General features: G+C 44.7%; 1 protein-coding gene across 1 annotated transcript; it reads right to left on the bottom strand.

The window, feature by feature from the left end:
* Window positions 1–1,631: 1,631 nt before the first annotated feature.
* On the bottom strand, window positions 1,632–17,112 carry CRHBP (corticotropin releasing hormone binding protein). The gene is made up of 7 exons (XM_077347347.1): window positions 16,798–17,112; window positions 16,598–16,691; window positions 12,346–12,503; window positions 7,290–7,500; window positions 6,120–6,253; window positions 4,066–4,183; window positions 1,632–2,372 (listed from the first exon to the last, which is right to left on the bottom strand). Exons 1-7 carry the CDS (start codon window positions 17,095–17,097, stop codon window positions 2,215–2,217), a joined length of 1,173 nt encoding a protein of 390 aa, XP_077203462.1. The 5' UTR covers window positions 17,098–17,112; the 3' UTR covers window positions 1,632–2,214.
* Between the last annotated feature and the right edge of the window lie 407 nt (window positions 17,113–17,519).

The following is a 17,519-nucleotide window of genomic DNA, read 5'->3' on the forward strand; positions in this document are numbered from 1 at the left end:
TTTACCGTATTTAACCTTGTGCTCACTGTGTCCTGTTTAAACTTAGCTGACACCCTCAAGGAATTGCCTTGGCCTTGCTAGTGTCAGGTTTAAAGAAAGTCCTACACAGTGTTAAATTCTACTTCTCACTCAGCTCACCAGTTTTAGCCTCTACAGAACATAACCCTGGCTCTTAGATTCTTTGCACTACATATGGCAGAGAGGAGCTATGCAAGAGTACTTGTCCCATAATATTCTGGGTGGGGAGGAGACAAAGTCTACGACTGTAGTTTGGATCTTGCCAAAAATCTCAGCTGATGGAAGGGTTCCCATAAATAAAGCATGACTTCCCCACTTATCCCTCCTTCTGCAGCCTGAACTCCCCACTGAAATGCTGGTCTGGGGAAAAGGGGACTTGTATCAACAAGGGGAGGAGGGGATGGAGATCTGCTGCAGGAGGCAGGAATCTGAAAAAATCAGAATGAAGCTCAGTGTTTCAGCCTTCACGGTTCTGATGGGGGAGGCTCTTTTAGTTCTTGAAATGGCTGTGGGGGACACAAAACCACCTTGTTCCCCTATGCCACATTATTTTAAGATGCCAATTTTTCCCTCTAAGATGGCATTGGCATCATAATGTCAAGTTTAATCACACAAAAATGACCTGCAAGATCAAACTAGGGCTACAGCCTCCAGGGCCCATTCCGTACACACTGGATAATGCACTTTCAATGCACTTTAGAAGCAGATTGTGTTCTGCACTGGAAAATCCAGCTGCAAAAGCACATTGAAAGTGCTTTTTACAGTGTGTGTGGAATGGGCCCAGGTGGGGCCTAAAGATCTTCTTTGGAGAAAGTGGCTCCTTGGGAGAGTGGTCTCTATGGCATTATGCCCTGCTGAGGTCTCTCTCCTCCTCCAAATCCTACCCTCCCCAGGCTTCAGGCCAAAAATCTTCAGGGATTTCCCAACCCAGAGCCAGCAATTCTAGATCAGACTCAGTGTGTCAGCCTTTTGCTAGCGTCTCCTCTGTGAATGTTGGTGAATGTGTTTTCACATTAAAGATGTTCTGTGTTTCCTTTGTAATTCAGTGTAAAGTATATTTTACTTTCATTTTTTCATTTGCATGTGCACACAAAAAGTACAAGAGCTGTTCACGGGCATTTTTAGTATCCTGAGAAAACACAGGAGTATTGCTGATAAGGATTTGTTATTCTTTGAATACTCCAACACAAAGTGAATAGACTGACCTAATCATAATGGTGACACTGTTCAGAACTTGCCCAAGTGAAGTTGTACATGCCCAGCATCGATTCAAAATGGGGCAATTACCAACACGTGTAACATTGGCATTCAGCAGAGCACTTACCAAGGCTAAGGATTTTTGCCATGAGCACAATTTGTCTGAGAGTCCAGAATGACTGAGGTACTGGGTGCCTGCAAAGTTTTATAGGAAAGTTCTTGTCCAACAAGTATCACATTTTAAATAAGCCATTTTACAGGACTAAATGTCAAAAATGATGCTGAAGTACCGTTTTGGTAATACTTAAACGACCTTTAGAAGGTTTTTAAAACTAAAATATATCTACAATGACTTTTCTAATAGGTCGGCACACTAATTAATGAAATTCATTTTTTAAAAACCTACTATAAACAGATTTTTGCCAGTACTTTGGATGTATTTATTCATGTCTGGACCTGTAGAAGGAAAACCTTTTCATGCTATAACTGTTATTAAAAACAACTATACATTTGCATTAATAAATTAAAAAATGCAGATATTTTTTATAAAATTGAACTGTACTTTTACCGTGTGCATCTTTTTAAATATTTGCAAATGATACTAAAGAGGGGAAGTTGCTAAATACACTTCATAGCATTCCAAATTTTACATGTGCCTTCTAAATTATTACAAAAAGTGGTGCAAGTATTTGAAATAAAATAATACTTACATTGGAAACATGCACCCTGATTTGGGGCGTATGTGCATGCTTGTGTTTCTGCTTTGCATTTTGGAATCAGTGGATATTCATGTGTTTAAGTCTTGCTTTCAAAATCCATACAGGTTTGTGTGTATTGACTATGCTAAATACACTTAAAGACAAGGGAGAATAACATATTGTAAATGCCTAACTATTTGATAATGGAAACAATGGTTTAGTATGAAAAGATAGGCATTTATACATTAGAAAGGTTTCATATAGTCAGCAAATAACAAGCAAGAGTGGCTGTTCTGGCTTCTCAAACACTGGAGAGGCAGAATTCCTGAAGGCTGTTCTCTTCTCTGTTTGCCAGTTCGTGTTGCTCAAGCTGGTGATACTCAAACGTTACACGATTAATATGTCTGCCACTAGAGACCATTCGTAGCACAGTGTTGTCACAGCTGATCTTCATTTGAGCTAATCAAGCAAAAAAAGGTTTCTTGTGTTTAGAAATGATAAAAGTTGGTTATTTTACATATTATGATCTGGAATAGGATCACCAGGTCTGGGTTGAGAAATAACTGGAGACTTTGGGGGTGGGGCTGGGAGTGGATGGGATTTGGGACAGGGAGGGACTTCTGAGAAGTATAATGCTGCTATGGAGTCCATCTTCTCCAGGGGAACTGATCTCTTTAGTCTGAAGATGAGCTATAATTAAAGGAGAACCCCAGGGCCCACCTGAGGACTGGGCTCCTTACTCTGAAAGCACCCTAAGGGGCATAGCCAAGTCTTTCTATGTCATATATTTCTACAGACCCAAGTGCTGTCAAACAGCAACTGATTCATGGCAGTCTCAGTAAGGGGCTTTCAAGGCAAGTGAAAACAAGGATGGTTTGCCATGTGTCTTCTTCTGCAAAGCCTTCCTTGGTGGTTTCTCTTCTAAGTACTGATCCTAGATTGAAATGGGTAGCCGTGTTGGTCTGAAGCAGCACAACAAAACAAAATCAGAGTCCAGTGGCACCTTTAAGACCAACAAAGATTTATTCAAGGCGTGAGTTTTTGAGAGCAAGCACTCTTCCTCAGACTATGGACTGACCATCATGACAGTGATGATCCTGTTTATCTTAGAACAGATGACCAAACTGGGCTATAATAATGCTGCCTACCCTCATGATAAGTTCTCAAAAATTGTGTATATAAAATGTTTTTTTAATCTTCCATCCCAAATCCAGCAAAGGTGATAGATGGATGAAAGGAGCTTCTGCATGGATTATAAACTGGAAATGGATATGCATTTGAATTGACATTTTCATTGCACTGGACAGTTGGAAAAGATGCATTCAATGCATCCTCATTTATACTGTGCTGTGATATACTTGAAGTGACTGAGAAAGATTTTAATAATTTTATCATTATTGAAATGTGTTGCTCCTGCTCCACTAATTTTTCATTCATTCATTGTTCTGAACAGGAATGAAATGTTTTAATTATTTAGAAAGCATTACCCTGATTTTGTATGGTTTTCATTTGCATTTTCCAATATCAGCCAATGGGCATCATAACATTATCCTGTTAACAATGTGATCCCTGATTAGCTAAGATCACCTGTGAGAATATTGTTATTCCTCAGAATCATCTTTGTTTGTCCTCAGAGGTATTTGCAACAACCAAATAAAATTGCCTGTATGCAGCATAATTCTGGCTGTAATTCTAAGAACACTTTACCTCTCTCCATGTAAGTTGGTGAAACTCTGGGGTTTCTTGGATAAGAGTTAATTATTTTTTAATATATATATTTTATTTATTTATTTAGATTTGTATACCGCCCTCCCCGAAGGCTCAGGCACATTTAAAAATGTGTTAAACTTTTGTCAGGTGATATGACCATATGTGGTCATGTTGACCTGCCACCCTGTCCCAAAATGGACACTGGTGGTCCTAGAGGGGTTGGGAAGGAGAGGGACTCCAGGTGGGCGTGTCCACAGCTATGCTTCCCAACCATGATCATGCCACTTCTGGGGGTTTTGAAACATGAAGAATGTTTCATGGTCTTCTCAATGGTAAAATCACTGAGTAAGGCTGCCTTAGGGACTGGTATGTTATGCAATCAGATTTTGCAGTTGTTTTTTGTGTATACACTTGAACAGAAGGCATTAAAGTAAGGACTCACCGGGACCATGGAAGGAGTGGCACAGATCTGCCACAGGGAACATCCTAGAGGGATCTAAACCATTTCCTCCCAACAGCTCCACAAAATCTCCTGTTCCCCCACAACCTGCAGAAGGCTTCTATAAAAAGAGATGGAAAGAAAAGAGCCATAGATATTGACCAATATTGGCAGTATTTTAGTAAATGAAAATCAAGATCTTTCTATTATTTTAGCCACTGTTGTTGCAGCTGCAACTGTGTAGCAAGCCTGGTTGGAGGAGGAAAAAAGTGTGTGTTTGTGTCTGTGTGTGTGTGGATAATAGGGGAAACCATTTCTGAGGAAGGGTGAGCTTTAAAGAAACCAAGACTGGGGGTATAAAATGTGTTAGGCTGAAATCCTGAGAATACTTGAAGTATTCTTGCAGAATACTTGCAGCCAAGTGGTAATATTGTAAAGACCCTCAAGAGCCTGAGAACCTGGAAAGCGGCTGCCAGTCTGAGTAAATAGCACTTATCTTGATAAGTGATCTGATTCAATATGGCAGCTTCATATGTTCCATCAGTTTCTTGGAAGTAAGCCCTACAGAGTAAAATGAGACATGCTTAGGTAGACATGCTTAGGATTGCTCCCGAACTGTATGAGTGGGCAAAGTAAACAGGTTTTTCAGATTAGGTTTTGGACTTGGACCCATGTATCTGCAGGACCAGCTCTCCTGCTTTGCACCTTCTGAAGTGTCCCCCGCCCCCACAAATGGGTAAGATCAGCAGGGACCCATGCCCAGGCATCCCATTGTAGATTCTACCTTGCAGAACAATCTGCAGGAATGCTCCCACATTTCTCATTCTGCCGAACGTGCAAAATAGAAATGTTCAAGGAGGTGGTTTTTTTTAAAAAGATAAAGGGATCAGAACAATATAATGAGGACAATTCTATATGAGGACAATTCTATATGAACATCAGATTGTGGCCAAGTGCACTGGTTATTGTATATGTTATTTTGCTTTTACTCCATTTCCTTGCTGGGGAATTAGAATCAGAATTACACAGAGCTGGAATTACAAAGAGCCACCCAGTCCAGCCCCCCATCTTCTTGGGGACTGAAAAATCACCCACCCCTAACAGATGTTCATCCAATCTGCTCCTTAAAATGTCCAACAAACGAGACTCCACCACCCACTGAAGTAGCATATTATATCTATTGTCAGTGCTTATTATCAGGAAATGCTTTCTAATATTTAAGTGGAACCACCTTTCCTGTAGTTTGAGAATCCATTACTCCTACCCCTTGTCTCTAAAGCTGCAGTAAACAAGTTGGCCCCCTCTTCAACATGTCAACTTTTTATGTCTCACATTGTGGCCAGCCAGTTCCTCTGCAGGGCCAATATCAGGACACAGAAGCCAAGACCTTCCCCTGATGTTGACTCCTGGCTCTGGTTTCAGAGGTTTAGTGCCTCTGAATATGGAGGTCATTATGGCATAAGAGGGCCAGGTAGGTAATTGGTATAATATTAGCTGGGAATGAACTGATGAACGCTTGCCCCTTCCTTTACATGGACTTTGAAACCCCCCGAGCTCATTGCCTATGACCCTATTTGGTCTTCTGGACTCTGAAGAAGAACCTTGGTGGACGTGGACCAGTACTCCTGCCCCCCAAGGGAATGAGTATGGATTCTTCCCTAGCTACTCTTTTCTTGACAGATTACCTCTTTTTGTGTGTGCCACTGTTGACAAAGCGATGTAGTGTTTGTGTGTATGTGTGTGTGTGTATGTTTAAACTGTTGTGTACAAAGGCAATATATTGCTATTGTTCTTTCTCACTGGGACACAAATTAGATTACAAATTATGAATAAGAACTACTCATTCAACCAGCAATAAATCAAATATCTGACAACATGGGGGAAAAAACCACTGAATTGCAGCAGACAGAATGGTGTAGCATCCTCTCCGCTCCATGCATATGACAGCATGCAAGTCAAAAGGAAGTCACTAGTGGTCACTAGCAATACTCGAATAAAGACTTCAAAATAGAATGTGTTGATTCATGCAACATTGGTTGCTGCCGATGCATACTCACCTTCAAGTGACCCAGCGTCAGATCAGATATTTTTATTAACACTGGGTATATTATGGAAAAACTGCAGTTTCTGTGCTGATGAGGAATGACCATGGTAAACCTTCCAGCAGGGGTCTGAGAGATGGCATTGCAAGCTTTAGTACAGAGGAAAGACACACAATTACTTAGATCTCAGTTTGTACATAAAATTAATGCAGTACTACATTTGTATGTCACAAGCAACCCTTGGTTTGTGATGGGCACAAATCTGGTTTATATACTCCCACATGCCCTCCTACTTTCCTTCCTCCCAGAGTATGTTTCCTAGTTTCAGAAGCCATTAATCAAACAACACTATATCTATCACACCTTACCTAGGGTTTTTTTTTGGTTGTTTTCAAGATAGGACTTCTTTTTTTAAGTGGAATGTCCACCAAAATCTTCCCAAATAAAACATGCAAAGTTGACATTAGTTTTGACTTCATGGACTTCATAGAATGAAAGCACACTGTATTAAATGTTTACAGGTGTGCCAAAAAACAATTGAATTTTAATTGAAGACTAGTACAACCTATGGTTTAAATTTGCCATATTGCCATGGAAACTGATGCATATATTTCAGTGTATGTTGAATCATTCAAGGTGGCTTTGGAAAAAACAAATATCTGGCATATTAATTATATACCCGGCCTTAATTCCTGCAATGTCAGAATAATCTCATATCATTGTGTTATAGCTCAGCAGTCAGTCCAGTGTTACCTCGAGGTATGGATTTCCCATGACGTAAGGGATTTCTGTCAGTGGAGAGGGTATGTCCCCCTTCCCACTGTAGCCCAATCTGTGCCCTGAAATCCTGCTCTGAGGTCAAGGACTTCCTAGGAACCGCATGAAGGGGGAACTGGAGGTCTGCAGCATTAATGAAAAGTCTCCCTTTCTGCATGTGGAACTCCTCTGCTGGATCAGTGTTTGTTGTCTGGCAACAAATCATGGCTTTGTTCATGTAAATGTATATTTCTTATTTTCTTTTCCAGAGACCACCAAGCATCATTTCTCTGGACCCAGCATGAATTTGCTGCTCTCCCTGCCCCCCCCCATAATCCCGTACTAAACATGCACTCTTGTGAAAGAAAAAAATATCTATTTTCTTCTCCTTTGTGTTTCTTGCTGCACACAGGATAAAACAAAACTTACGGGAAAGGTTGGGCTTTTTCTTTATTGTTAATGTGAATCCATTTCCAGGGTCGAGAATCCTGAAGAAGATCATGGCAACATTCTGTGAAGACCCGATGGCTCTTCTTGCATGGTCACCATTGCAAAAATCAGAATATCTTTCTGAGGTGGGCAGAGGATGATCCAAAGAACTAGGAAACTTCTCGCCTTTTAGTATCCAGCCATCAAATACCTAACAGGATATGTGGAGATAGCGGTTACCTGTTTACCTTTTGCCTGCAATTCCCAGAAGCACAGAGACACACCCATGAGGCACCTGTGCTGAACATGTCAATTAAAGCACAGTCTGGATCCTCTCAATGTGAAGAGTGCTGTTGACTTGTCTCAGAGGACAGAATTACACATGGCATGGAGTTCGATGACTATTTCCCCCAACTTTTTCTGTTTTACAGATTGGATCTATGGGTGCTGCTGTTTAAATGAGTGCAAAGGTAAAAGAGATATTTAACCCCCCCTCCCCGCTTCTTTCCTTGCAAAATATCATATCCCCTAAACTGCTTTTATCCTTGCTGCACTTAGGGGGGGGGGGCAGGAACCCATACAGATACTTATACTTTTCCCCCAGTGGCAACAAAAGCAGCTTGTGGATAGAAATTTTTGAGCCTGAAAAAAATAATCACAGAGCTACAAGCCATGTGTAGTTCCAACCTTGCAGACTCAGACTGCCGTTCCAGACTGGCAAGGTGCTGCTGGATGCCTCTGATAGAAATGATGCCTAAAGCAGTTGGGAGATGCCCCATTTTTCTCGCTCACGTGCTCAACATTTCCTAGCCCCATTGCCATAGTGAAGTCCTGCTACGGTGGTCCTTTCCTGATTGTTGGAGTTTGGCCTTTTTCTCTTCAAAGCAAGCATTTTTTGTTGCTGTTAAAGTACGAGAGCCCACTAGGTGTAGCGGTTAAGAGCCACAGCTTCTAATCTCAAGGGCTGGGCTTGTTTCCAGTCAGCTGGATGATCTCAGACCAATCACAGTCCTGTTAGAGAGCACACAGCACCCAGAGCTGTCACAGAGCGGTTCTGTCAGAATTCTCTCAGTCCTACTTCCCTCATATTGTGGGGAGAGGAAAAGAAAGGAGTTTGTAAACCGCTTTGAGATTCCTTTGAGTAGTGAAAAGCAGGGTATAAAAACCAACCTTTCTTCTATTTAAAAAAAAATATTTGCTCTAAGGCACAAGTACACTAACAAATAAAAGAAAATGAACATATTTATGCTGCTTTTTATACACATGTGCTAAGATGCAAAGAGAAAGTGGGGGATACTCCTGCCTATACTACAGCATTGGAAAAACATAGCTCTTTTACTGATAAGATAGTCCAATGTTATGAAAGGAAATATTTTAAGTTTTACACTAGCAAACAATTTCTCACAACCAGAAGCCACCAGTTCTCATTTTCTCCTGAAGCTGTTCTGTATGATAGTGATAAATGGAAGGAAGTATCCCTTTCTGAAGAGCCTCTTGTGGCGCAGAGTGGTAAGGCAGCAGTCTGAAAGCTCTGCCCATGAGGTTGGGAGTTCGATCCCAGCAGCCGGCTCAAGGTCGACTCAGCCTTCCATCCTTCCGAGGTCGGTAAAATGAGTACCCAGCTTGCTGGGGGGTAAACGGTAATGACTGGGGAAGGCACTGGCAAACCACCCCGTATTGAGTCTGCCATGAAAACGCTATAGGGCGTCACCCCAAGGGTCAGACATGACTCGGTGCTTGCACAGGGGATACCTTTACCTTTTTATCCCTTTCTGAAGAGCTTAAAACCTAAGTAGATTCTCTTGGCAGGTAGGGACAATGCAGGGAAGCCTTTTAGGAGCATAGTAACAAACTTGTACAAAAAGAAGCATTTGACAACTCTTGTAGAGACTCCCCTTCTACAAGAAACATACATGGGCAAAAATATCAAGAGTGTTTTGATATATGCCATTTTGAAGAGCTTTTCAGATCTGAACTTTTTAATGACAGGCATGAATGCTCTTAAAGAAGAAAATTGGTGCTGCTCTTGAAAAGAAAGCTAATGACACAGTCTCCACTGTATTTGTGGGCAGGCACACATACACATGTATTCTTCAGTCCAGAGCTGGCTCTATGATTATAAGAGGAGTTGTTTTTTATACCCGGCTTTTCACTGCCCAAAGGAGACTCAAAGCAGCTTACCATTGTCTTCCCTTCCTCTCCCCACAACAGACGCCCTGTGAGGTAGGTGGGGCTGAGAGAGCTCTGACAGGACTGCTCTGTGATGAGCCCAAGATCACCCAGCTGGCTGCATGTGGAGGAGTGGGGAATCAAACCCAGATTTCCAGCTCCTGCTCTTAGCAATGACACCACGCTGGTCGAGTGAAAGAGGCTGCCTCATACTACACCTTTTGGGCACCACTAAACAGCTTCAAATGGCCAGGTATGTAATGGACAATTACACTGTTGTTGCCTGTAGGAAGGAGGTCCATTTGGATTTTACACCTTGAATCAGCATCAGAAAGGTTTGAGCTGTTTCTGTTTGTATTTCAGGCCAGTGATGACAAGGTTGTATGACTGTCACGATTTTTCACATCAGGTTTCAAATACAATTGATATAGACCCCAAACTGTACCAATTTAAGCCATGGCTTATATTTTTACAGTGGATATATAATGCTGGTTAATGACAGGATAGGGTAGTAAATCCTCTTAGTTACAAAACATCTATTATTATTAGCAGCAGCAGTCGTCGTGCTGCTTTTCCCTTCCTTCCTTTTGCTAATCCAAAATGTTGACCAGTCTGTTCCACACATGACTTGGCACTGAGATCAGAAGCAAGTTGTCGCTTCATGCAGCAACAGTTAATCACTTTGACATTCACTGTACTTTCCCACTTCAAATGGTTTAACAATTATGCCTAATTAGATGGGACGTATTTCTGACGCCTAGCATTTAAGACGTGGAAAAAGCAGGACGATCAATAAGCAGTGTCTAATTTAGGGGTTCCCAAAGCAGGCGGTTCGCCCTCCCTGGGGGTGGTGGAAGGATCCATGGTGGGTGTTCAGAAATTTTTGGGCAGTAGGGGGGTGCTAAGGAATTTGGGAAAAGTAGGAGGCAGCAGTCTGACTCTTCCTGCTGCGACTATATTTTCCCAGCAAGAGAGGTTCCAAGGTGGCTTCCCACTGCCTGCCCCTGGGTAGTAACACCCCTGGACTTCCCTGGTGGTCTCCCATCCCAGTGCTGACCAGGGCCAACCCTGCTTAGCTTCCTGAAGAAAACCGACAGCTTCAGAAAGAAGGTTGGATAGAATCATCTTTCCACTGAGCTGCTTCCCCTCCTCAGACTCTGTTCTTCTCAGGCTCCACCCCAGATCTCCAGGAATCTCTTAACTCAGGGTTGGCAACCCTTCCCCAAAAGTCTCCATCTTTGGGAGCCTGGAAAAGCTTTCTCCTGCTTGTTCCTGGTCATGGGATTCTCCATTCCCTCTCCCTCTCCACCCCCCCCCCCGTCTGTCTGTCTGTTTGTCTCCCCTAATAAGGACCCAAATGACTTTTACAAAGAACTTTTTTTACCCAGACTAAAATATGGCCACGGCACAACAACAACAAAAGAAATATAGTCAATATAGCGTTTTTGAATTTACAGTAGACCTAATGCTAGGAAGGAGGAGGAGGAGGAAGGGCTTGGTTCTTATATGCCGCTTTTCTCTACCTGAAGGAGGCTCAAAGCAGCTTACAGTCACCTTCCCCTTCCTCTCCCCACAACAGACACCCTGTGAGGTGGGTGAGGCTGAGAGAGCCCTGATGTCACTGCTCAGTCAGAACAGTTTTATCAGTGCCATGGTGAGCCTAAGGTCACCCAGCTGGCTGCATGTGGGGGAGCGCAGAATCGAACCTGGCATTCCAGATTAGAAGTCCGCACTCCTAACCACTATACCAAACTGGCTCTTGGGGGGGGGGGCAGCACCAGGGATTTGGCTTGGGAGCCAAGGGGGTAGCAGCCCCAAAATGTTTGGGAACCTCTGGTCCAATTAATAACAGCATTGGTATTGTCACCAAAACAGGCTCTTATCCAGCTGTTGCTTCCCTATTGGACTCCATGTGAAGTTTGGCCCAAGCACAGAGCAACAGATGTTGATCCTTTCTCCTCTCCCCCAAGCCTTGCACAGTCCTAATATCCATGGCCCTAAAGCAGAGAATCTTGCATTCAGCATCATCATTTGCTGAATGCATCATCATTTGTTGCCCTGGTTGAATGAATAAGACCTCCCTGATCAGTCTTTGCTCTTAAATTTTACAGAGCAATTTGTGAGATGTTTCAGATCCAAGAAAATTAGGATGTTCAAGTGCTATGCTGAGCTATACAGACAAATCCACAGAACTTACATGCCGTCATTCTGTTTGGATAATTCTGATTGCTTGGATTTTCCCCATTCATTCTTAATCATTTTCACCTCCATTTGGCATTTGCTATGAGCCAGTTCACGTGTATGCTTATTATATAGAAATTAAGTGCAAAACAGTGCTATCCTAAACAGTGTTCCAACCTTCTACATCATTTGAAATAAGTAAATTAAGAAGTGTCTTATGAGTGTTTTTATTTTCAATTCACAGCCTGGAAACCTTCAAGAAGTGGCTTCAACCTGACACTTCCTGGTTTCTCCACCTAGCCAACCCACAATGCCAAATCCTCTGAAATAATGAATGTGAGGGCCAGTTTGGTGTAGTGGTTAGGAGTGCGGACTTCTAATCTGGCATGCTGGGTTCGATTCTGCGCTTCCCCACATGCAACCAGCTGGGTGACCTTGGGCTTGCCACGGCACTGATAAAACTGTTCTGACCAAGCAGTAATATCAGGGCTCTCTCAGCCTCACCCACCCCACAGGGTGTCTGTTGTGGGGAGAGGAATGGGAAGGCGACTGTAAGCCGCTTTGAGCCTCCTTCGGGTAGGGGAAAGCGGTATATAAGAACCAACTCTTCTTCTTCTTCAGTATCTCCTTCTCTTCTGTCACACTGCATGTGAACCCACTTTCCCAAGTGTACTGTATGGCCCATCCATCATTGCAAGCCTCATACCTTCAGAAAATCCCCTGCTTGACAGTCAATGTTGACAAAATCAAAGTCTATGGTAATTAACTCTTCAGGGTCACCTATGAAGAAAGTAGCACAGTGCAGCTGGGGCTGTTCTGCAGTGAAAGTGAATTGTCCTTCTATACTCAACATGTCCAGGCATCCTGCGGAGGAGAAGAGAGACAACATACAGGGTTCACTCCTTCTCAGGACAGATTCTCACTGTGCATTTGGTAATCAGGCATGGATATTAGAGTGCAATGCACAGCCAATCAAGTTTGGAAGGTACATGTGTAAAATTAGACATATATTTACTCAAACTGTTGGTGATTGTCTGGGACCCATAACATCTCCCATGACAGCATCCCTAGCCCCAGGTAGAGGCATAACCACAATTTTGTTTTAATTTATTTTTAAAGAGAAAGTGAAGATAAAGCAGAAAGTTGGGGGTCATAGAGAAAGATAATGAGCAAACAAAAGGGAGAAGGGCAGGGAGGTTAGAAGAAGGAAATGCATAACAGGAAAGGTTAGAGGAGTTCTTCTGTAGCAGATAAAAAGTTGCCATGGTGGTTGCATTATAACGCCAAGAGGCAGTGGCTAGAGAAGAACTGGCTCCCTGTTCTGAATACTGGAAAGGGGTAGTCACTATTTTACACACACTTAATAAGGATTTCGAACTCAGGTGTTTGTACTTGCACACAAAATGTAAAACAAGGATTAGCCCCACCAAACAGCTCTGCAAGATGCAAACTATACATTAGTGATAAACGTGTGCTCTGTAGTCCAGTTCCTCTTTTTGCGTTCTACGACTTCAGTTCATTCCCCATCATTTCCCCCTCCTGTGATGATTCAGATGCAAAAATAAAATGCCAGTGGGCGGGGCCATTTGGAGAAAACTATGGATTAAGCATTCCTTTATTGCTCATTGCCTCATTGTTCTCAGCCAACACTTGTAAAGGGTAGTTTATCCCTAATATAGTAATCCTGAGTGTTCAACAGGACTTCATTTGGATTTATCTCAGCTTATTTCTATCCCGCTATTTCTCTCAGAAGCACAGGGTGGAGTGTATCAGTCTCTCCACCTTCATTTTACCCTCACAACACACTTATGAGGTAAGTCAGGCTGAGAGTGCATTTGACTCAAGATCCATGGGGAAATGGCTGGGGGGCAGAGGAGGGCAGGGGCCTTTCCTTCTCCTGCAGTGTGGTTCTGTGCCTGTTTGGGCTCTCCATTTCTTGTTTTTGAAGAAGCCATGCTGGGAGGCTGCTGGGAACACAAGCTGAGGCGGGGGGGGGGGACCCAGACCTCCAACTCTTTAAACATTGCAATCTCTCGTTTGACTCTATGATAAAATGATTGATTCAAAATCTATTTGATTTATTTTCCATCAATGGAGTTTGAAAATGACTTAGAACTTTATTTTCTTGTTTTCCTTTTTATCCCTATAGCAGCCTTGTGAGGGAGGTTGGGTTGAGAGAGGGATGGGCCCAAGGCCACCCAGCCAGATTTTATGCCAGAGTGGGGCTTCATCCTGCTCAAACACAAAACCATCTCAGCCGTGCTTGGAATGACCACCCTCAGCCTGTCAACCAGTTCTGCCCTAGGACCTCCCTGCTGCAGGGGGAGGCTAAGGCAGTGAGATGGCTCAAGGCCCCTGAATGAACTGAGCCCAGTGTTGAAGGATGGCTTCACCATTGCCACTCCCAAGGCCAGATCAGGCGTGACCAGGGCGATATCAGCCACCAGCAGGACCTCCTGCCATTCCAACTGGGGCCGTGGGTACTGGTGGGAGCAAAGAGCAACTTCCTCCCAGGGCAAATGACAGGAGCACGGTGCCCCTCCTCAGCATCAAGGCCCCAATCCAAATCTCCACTTCCCTGGTTTTGAAACTGTAAGGAACAATTGCTCTTCTTGGTGGAAATGTCACTTGCTCCTTAGTATTGTCACATGACGCGTGGTGGCTATGAAACTAACAGAGAGCGAGAGAGACAAAAGAGGAAGTAAGATGCCCCCTAGGATTCATCAAATAGGCACAAGACTTCAAGCTCACTCTTGCAGTGTCTTGTCATTGAGAGCCAGAGTACTGTAATGATTAACAACAGTGGCCTCTAATCTGGCAAGTTGGGTTTGATTCCCCACTCCTCTGTGTGCAGCCAGCCGGGTGACCTTGGGCTACTCACAGTCTTGTTAGAACTGTTCTCACTGAGCTACACCTACCTCACAGGGTGTCTGTTGTGGGGAGAGGAAGGGAAGCTGCTTTGAGACTCCTTTGGATAGTGAAAAGCAGGGTATGAAAACCAATTCTTCTTCTTCCATTTGTAAAGCCAACTCTGGACAGAAGCACACATGTGTATGTGTGCATGCACACAAATACAGTGGAGGCTGTGCCATTAGCTTTCTCTTCAAAGGCAATGCCTTCCTCCTTTTTCTCTTCTTCTTCATTGTCTTCAGGCGCTTGAAAGACTTCCAGTATGGATTGCTTCCTTAAGGAAAGCAGTTACTTTCTTCACACTTGAGGATTGCCTGCATTTAATTCCATCCAGGTGCCAATAAAAGCATCTGCCATCAGCTGCCTCTTTTGTTCTCCGGGATCAACCCAGTAATCATTCTATACAAGACAACTCATTTCTGAAGCTTACTCAAGTATTCATTCCCCATTGACTCAGAACCCTGCTGCAGCTCCCAGCAACATATTCTTAAGCATGGATTGCACAGAGCTGAAAAATCCTTGAAGGAGTTAGAAGAAGCACAGAAAACCTCAGGTGTGATTTCTGTTTTATCCTAAGCCATTAGCAAAGAATTTGCAGTTGTCTTCAAAGATATTCTCAGAAAGCAGCAGATCTTTCCCCCCTCCATCTCGGAACATTCATCCCCAGTTTCCCCCATCCCCAAAGATTTTTGGATTCCAAAGTGCCACAAGAATCAGTCACAGCAGTCTGCACTCAGAAGCCCTGCTGCTTCCCAAACTGTCTCTCCACTAAGGTTTAATGTGAGCCTGGGATTACCAAGAGCAAGATGTAATATTTTGTTGGGGCTGAGCCCCGGCTGGTATAAATAACAACAAAGACTGGGGCACATGCAGAGTGATTTACCCGTAGTACAAACCTCAGCAGGGACAGAGCTGAGATAAGCAGCAGGAGAATTGCAAAGCAGAAGATCAAACTTCTGCACTGGCATAAGCCTCAAATATTTCATTTCAGAATTTAGGCAGCATCCTCAGTTCATTCCTTTGACTCACACCCTTGCCTTTTGAGGAAACTGATACTACTTTCTTCACCAGCCCCACCCCCCTCTCTTGTCCATGTCTTGGACATTCTTTCCTGCTCCCGAATCTTCTCCTCACCCACTTTGCAGCACTCGGGACCATCTCAACCCTCCACTATCCAATTTTATAACCCTGAACACAACCCCCAGCCCCTGCATTCATTCCTCTTGAAAGCAAATTTCTAATCCTGCCCATAATTCTGCTGCAACTCTCTCTCTCTGTGTCTCTGTCTCTCCCCCCACCGTGTGTCTGACTGTCAGCCTCAGAGTATGTCCGAGAAATTATTCATTCAAAGCGTATTTTACAACATTTACAACATTTGTTATGTAAAATAGTAAAGTACCCTGTTGACTGTTTTTGCCGACTGGTGTCAGAAGCACAGAGGGTTACAGGTTTTAAAATATGCTGCTGGACCTTCATAACTGGAGAGTGGAGGGGATTCCTCCAAGTGCAGCTTTTCTTCCCCTAGCTGGGAATGCCAGTCTACAGAAGCCTTGTTGCAACTGATCGCCCCTCCCCCAAAAGACAGTCTGCACATGTTCAGAGGCACATCATTTCCATTTTTATTCCACACCTGCTAAAACTAAGTCCTAGCATTTGAAATTTTGCACGGTGTGTGGAGAGTGCGGGGAAAGCCCTAATCCTAGGAGACTTCAGGGTCAAGCACAAGCAGTTTGACAGAATGGGGGCCCTCGTCAAGCCCACCACTTCCTGCCTTAAAATTTAGAAAGGGGACTGGATGCCGAGGCTAGGTCTATCGGTGGCGATTTGAAATGGAGCTTCTTTGTCCAGAGGCTGTCTACCTGTCAATACGAACGCCAGGTAGCCCCGGGGCTTTCTCGAACCAGCCGGCTGGCTTGGAAGCGGACCCTCTTGGCTCTGGTCCAGCGGAACCGGCTTCGGAACGAAGCAGCTCATCCCTCCCCAAGCCCCGAGCGCCAGATTCCCTCGAGGATCCCCCCCCCTTGCCCTCCCCGTCGGGAGACACTCACGCAGCGCCCGGCGGTAAGGCTGCCCGTCGGAGAGCTCCCTCTTCAGCTGGGCGTCGAGGAGCAGGAAGGGCTCGTTGTCGCCCGCGTCGCTCACCTGGAGGGGCCGAGGCAAAGGGGAGAGCCGATGAGCCCCGGCCGAGTCCGCGCCTCCCCTCCCTCCCCTCCCCTCCCGCCCGCCAAGCGCTGCCTGCTGGCCTCACCTCGAGGAAGCGGCTCTGTCCGCCGAGGGCGGCCAAGAAGAGCAAGACGAGGCGGCACCGCAGCCGGAAAGACATGCTGCTCCCGCTGCTCCCGCTCGTCGGGGCGCTGCTCAATTTGCCTGCCTTCCCTGCCTGCTTTCCGAGGCGGCGGCGGCGGCGGCAGCTTTGTTTGGGGCTTTTGGTTTTCTTTGACAGGTCCTTTTTATAGAGCACTTGGGAAGGGGAGGCACCCCGTCCCCGGGCTGATAGGGTAACCCATGGTAACTGCATTCCTGACAGGGTGGCGAAGTGCGTGGCCATGACGAGGGTCCAGGATCCCAGCTGGTGCCACCTGTGCCCACTGGCTTGGGCACCCGCATTCTGCAGAGTCACAGGGGAAACTGCTCTCGTCCCCTGCATCCACCTGAAGCTTCATAAGTCTTCTGAAAGGAGAGTTCTGGGCGCAATAGCCAGCTGGCCTGTGCCGCCACCAACCCCGGCACCTTCCCTCCCTTCTGGATGCATGTCGACTGGAGGGTCTGTTGTTAGCAATGCAATTGTGGGAAGGAAGCCACTTTTTCTGCCCTTAAAAGCATCTTCTAAATAGGGTGAATGGAGTCTGGGGCTAAGCCTGGGGCAGATTCAGTCCAAATAAGCCTTTGCTCAGTACAGAACCCGGTACAGAATCTTGATCTACTGATTGAACAGGGCACAGTTCTATTTTCAGCCTAGCCGCCCTGTAG

The sequence above is a fragment of the Paroedura picta genome, chromosome 7 (assembly GCF_049243985.1).
Source record: "Paroedura picta isolate Pp20150507F chromosome 7, Ppicta_v3.0, whole genome shotgun sequence".
Classification (NCBI taxonomy): Eukaryota; Metazoa; Chordata; class Lepidosauria; order Squamata; family Gekkonidae; genus Paroedura; species Paroedura picta.